This window comes from Pteropus alecto, unplaced genomic scaffold, assembly GCF_000325575.1.
Source record: "Pteropus alecto unplaced genomic scaffold, ASM32557v1 scaffold92, whole genome shotgun sequence".
NCBI lineage: Eukaryota > Metazoa > Chordata > Mammalia > Chiroptera > Pteropodidae > Pteropus > Pteropus alecto.
The window spans coordinates 512,430-517,454 of record NW_006432447.1 but is presented as its reverse complement, the minus strand read 5'-3'; the positions used below and the strand labels follow the sequence as shown (position 1 = coordinate 517,454).

The 5,025-nt window shown below is 48.4% G+C and overlaps 1 protein-coding gene across 4 annotated transcripts in view; it reads left to right on the top strand.

The window, feature by feature from the left end:
- Nucleotides 1-4,798, top strand: part of SLC6A6 (solute carrier family 6 member 6) — an 83,155-nt gene extending 78,357 nt beyond the window's left edge. For all 4 annotated transcript variants that reach the window (XM_006907172.3, XM_025043608.1, XM_015585811.2 and 1 more), the window contains one exon: nucleotides 689-4,798. In XM_006907172.3, coding sequence (XP_006907234.1) covers nucleotides 689-829 — 141 coding nt within the window. In that variant the 3' untranslated portion in view covers nucleotides 830-4,798. The remainder of the gene's footprint in view (nucleotides 1-688) is intronic.
- Nucleotides 4,799-5,025: the final 227 nt, after the last annotated feature.

Below are 5,025 nucleotides of genomic sequence, written 5' to 3'. Positions count from 1 at the left end.
TTCCCTCACTGAGTCCTTGAAGGGGCAGGTATGAGAGGACAGAACTCGCCCTCCCCAGAAGTGACGTGAGAAATCTCATGCAATCTGGCCTCTTGCCCCTCTGTTGGAAGGTGCAGCTCAGACATAGCAGTGTCTCCAAGTCCTCCAGGCGAACCCTCTGGGGAGAACTAGATGATGTCTTGCAGAAGTGAGAAGGCAGGGAATGCAGCTTGTGGGAGGCTGAGGAGTTTGGAGTTTCTCTTCAAAGGAGGTGGGAGCCATGGGAGGCTCAAGACAGCTATCTGACTTTGGGCAAACAAATTGCAGAAACTCAGTTGCTTTGCAAGTCAGAGAAATCAGGTACGGGAATCATAAGGAGGCATATGTCAGCTGCGTGGGAGAAAGAGTCAGAGCTTGGAAATTCGGGTCCCTATCCCTAAGGTGTGTCAGCAGGGTTGGCAAGAAAGCTGCTGACAGGGACTCTGCACATAGCAGGACCCTGAGTTGGGTCCTGAAGAGACCGTAGGAGCACCTTAGTTTATTCAACTCACTTTATTTGCCAGGGGATGAAATGGGAGGTCCAGAGTGGGGGTTAGTTTGCCCAGGGCCAAACAGCACACTGGCAGGACTCAGAGGGGTAGGAGCCTTTGGCAAAAAGGGAACCAGGCTGCCTGACTTTTTGCCCACTCCTGTCCCCTTCCTCCTCTAGAGACTCAAGTACCTGCTGACTCCGAGGGAACCCAACCGCTGGGCTGTGGAGCGAGAGGGGGCCACACCCTACGCCGCCCACCTGGCCATGAATGGCACTCTCACGAAACCGACCCACATCATCGTGGAGACCATGATGTGAGCTCTCTCGGGTCGACGGGGCTGCTTTCCTGCTGTTTACTAACGTTAGATTCTCATAGGACCAGGTTTACAGAGCTTTATATTTGCACTAGGATTTTTTTTTTTTTTTAATTGTCACAGAAAATATTACTGTGTGTGCGTGTGTGTGTGGGTGTGCATGTGTGTGTGGTGTTGTGCGTATGTGTATTTTGTTTTGATTCGGGGATATTTTATACAAAAAGAAAACCCATGGGCAGAAGTCCGGGTTGAGGCAGAGCTTTCATACTGAATTAGATGTATTTTATGGGAACTTGGTAAATTTTTCTTTGTATTTTTTTTTACATATAACTATATTTACATTTAGAGATTGTCATACACTTTTACCACTTGAATCGATCTTCTTGCCAGCAATAGATCTCATTTTCAAAAGCAATTCTTCGGTGCTTGTGTAGCTGGCAGAAAGTTCTGCCCCAAAAAACACAGGGTGGAATTTTCCTGGGACAGCAGACCCATTTTACAGGTGTAGTACTTCCCACCTGGTTCAAGTAGAAGCAAACTGCAGGGAGAGGGCCCTACCCGCTGACCAGACTCAAGGGGGCTGGAGAAAGGAGGGCTGTGAGGAGATGCCTCATTATACTTGTAGCCAAGAAGAGAGATGCCAAAATAATGAACCAACCCTTCAAATAAAGGCACTGACTAGAAGCTGACAGGTGAGATCCCTCCAGCAAAAGTCTGATTTCTAAGAGCAATAGAAACCATTACACCAGGAACAAAATCCCACTTTTTATTTTGAGATCGAGGGCAGATAGTCAGATGGACTGTCAGAACCATTTATCCAAGAGGGCTGATGAGGATGGAGCTTGGATGTTCAGGAGCCCTCATGAGACTGACTGGGATGTCCCAGGTAGAGACCTGAGGCTGGCCCAGCAGGAGCTGGTGGTCTCAGGGGCTCTGAACCTCACCCAGATGGGTTTGTTGCATTTCTGTGGGGTCCTATAAGGTTTTGGTCATTCTCCAGCTGACACGTCTTGAAGCTGCCTATAGGAGGGAAGTGTCATGTATTTGGTGAGGGACGAGGGGTGAGCGAGTGGACAAAAGGATGTGGGCCCCAAGGTTCAAGGGGCCCGGTGTCAGGGAGGGGTGCTTTTTTTTTTTTTTTCTTTTTACTCATCTCTCCACCCTCATCTCCCAGAGGCTGGGAAACTCCTGACAAGCTCTTATTGAAGATCCCAGCCCAGGGCCGCCCCGGCTTCTCGCAGGGAGTGCCAAGAGCATCTTCGAATCGGGCGAAGTGCTCCCCAAACTCTCCTCCCAGTTCGGTCACAAGGTGCAACCCTTGGTAGTCCCTGGGAGATAATAAAACTCTTCATTTCAATAGCTGGTGCCAGATAGATATGCACTGTGTGGGGACTGAGGAGAGGCAGTGAAGGGATGTTTTCTAGAAAGTTGGGGTTGTTCAGGGGGCTGGAACCCCAGAACTGGCTCAATCAAGAGCCTTCTGTAGAGCAGCTGCATTCTCTCTGAACCAGGAGAGAAGGTACTCCACCTTTAAAATCCCAAGTATGGACACACCTCCACCCCAGCCGCCATTTGGACCTAAACTGTGCCATTGAAACAGTCACTTCCAAGTAAAGAGTCTAAACTAAACTTAAACATTTTGTCACAAACAGCAGTGACTTCCTCGGGTGATGTGGAGAGTGAAGTCCAGCTCCGGTTTTCAGAGCAGGAGCTCTCTGAATCCTGGAAACCGCCCCCTCCCCAAATTTGGGAGGGGGAGAAGCCTTTGGTGTCCCCCTCCCAAGGGGCAGAGGCAGTTCCGAACCCTTTGTCTTTGGCAAGCAGTCACATTTCACTGTTTCCAAAGCATATACTCTGCCAAACAATACCTATTCCAAACTGTTCACAGTTCTAATGTGTTCCTGTTTTTCTATGTATTTATGGTTGCCGCTGTGTCTGAATTGATTTTATTATGTTTTTTTCCCTGTAATTTTACTAAGTAGCAATGTGACCTGTTTTCCTCTGTCTTATGGAACTTTAGTAAACTAACCACTGTCAGTGACTGCGGACAGGTGACGTGTGGGAGTGAGGGTGGCTTGGTAAGCTGTGGCTATCTGGGCATCTGTGGCCATTTCAGGCTGCATCTTCCCTCCGGGGCTTGGACCCCAAGCGAAAGGCCACAGGGTGGCAAAGAAATGGCAATATTCTGGAAGTGGCCCGAGGAAGGCCTGCTATAAGATTCCCAGACCAAATTCTAGACCAAAGACACATGCAGACCAAGTCCCCAGGTCCTGCCTGGAAGGTCAGCCACTTTCCCCAAGCCCATTCCTCAACAGTCTCCCCAGCCACCTGTCTCCAGTTTTGGCCCTAGCTCTCGTGTATCCGCAGAACTTGGCTCTATGAGTACAATGTGTATGGTGTGTGACTTTTATATGTCTTCACATAAAGGAAACTTGTCATTGGAGCTCATGACTCTGGTCCACCTGTCTCTCTGCCTGGGATAGGTCAGAAATTCTGATGCCCTCACATCGTTCAGTCAGCCAGACCTAGAAGGGATGCAACGGAGCTGTTCAAAGAACTTTTTTAGGACGTAGAAATGGGCGAAGGCCCCAGGATATATACACCCAGGGAAACACTGCACTGAGCTGGGCTGGGCCACGTTCGTCCCTGCAGTAGACCTGCACTGTCGGTGGCCCTCGTAAAATGGGGAAACAGCCCTGAAGCAGGGGAGGGACTTAGGCACAGAGACCTGGGAATGGAACCAGACTGTGTGCAGTCCGTTCCTGCTGCAGGTCTTCCAAGGTATGTGCAGTGAGTGGCAAGTGCAACTCCCCAGTGTTCTCCCTGAAGACCAAAGACGAGCCTTTAGGAAAAAGAAAATGCTCCGTCCCAGCATTCATGGATGAGGTGCACAGCACCTGCCACCCCCTGGCCATCCTCAGGGGCCAACTGGATCCCAAGCTGTAGCTCAGGCCTCTGGTAGGAGAGGCAGCACCTGTTTATTCTGTTCGGCTCTGCACCTGGCAGCCCTCCATGAGCTAGGCATTGAGATCCCTGTGACACAGGAGGAAACTGAGGCCCAAAGAAACGTGTTGGTGTACAAGAATCTTCAGAACCCCTTAGGGCAGGATTCAGCCTGAGGCCACGTGGGACATTCCCAGGCAACAGGAAGTGGCTTTGCATTCTGATTTCCAGGCAGTAGCAGCTCCCTCTCTGAACCTCTGGTCCTTCTGGTCCCTTGTTCTCACCCCAGATCCCCAGCACATCCCCAGAGAAAGTGGTGAAGCACAAAGGGAGAGCTAGCCCTCCTCACCCTAGCACAGGCGGCTAGTGGCCCAGCCAGTGCTTAAGGCAAAGCACCTCCCTTCCCTCCAAACCTCAGACACAGGCCAGGAAAGGACCCAAGAGAAGTCCCTCAAGATGGCTTAGCAGGCCCATGTAGCCCTCAGACCCAAGGTCAGGCGACTCTAGGCCCGGCTCTCTATGAGATGCTGTAAATACCACTGCAAAAATGCAACAAGCACAAAGCCACAAAGCAAACAAAAACCCAGATATCAAAATTGGAGAGGAATACGAGTCCCTCCCTCTCTCAATGCCCGGCCCTCAGAATACATCTGGTTTTAATAGGAAGCTGTTTCATTGTTCTTTTGTGGGTGTCACTACAGACATGTTCTGATAAGTCAGGTCCCTGAGGAATGGGGCATCTTGTGATATATTTGGCTTCAAACTGAGATATTGGCTCCGTTTCTTTTCCCAATTAATTTTTAAATCTCTAGCAACTGTGACTCTGTATTTAGCACAAGAGAAAGCTGAGAACGTGGGTCTCGCCTCCTTTCAGAAATACGTCTGGCTCATCAGGACTTTTTTTTTAAACTTCAAAATATTTTTAAGATATTTTAAACTTTTGTAAAAAAAAAAAAATCAACCAACAAGAGATTCTTCTGAGGAGGAACATTTGTATTTGAATAAGATCCTTGGTGTGTAATTCATTCTTGCAATATACAAGCTTTTGTGTATAAATGTTTTATGATATGAATCCCTGTATTTTGCAGGGATTTGACTATCCTCTTTTGCTTTTTAGATAAATATGTATATCAATATTTTAAATTCATCTTTGCTTTTTTTTAGAGGAGTTTGTAATCACCTTATAACATGAAAATAAACATTTCCTTTTTAAATCCAACACGTGTGAGTTCGGTTTTGATGAGGCCGTTTTTCCTT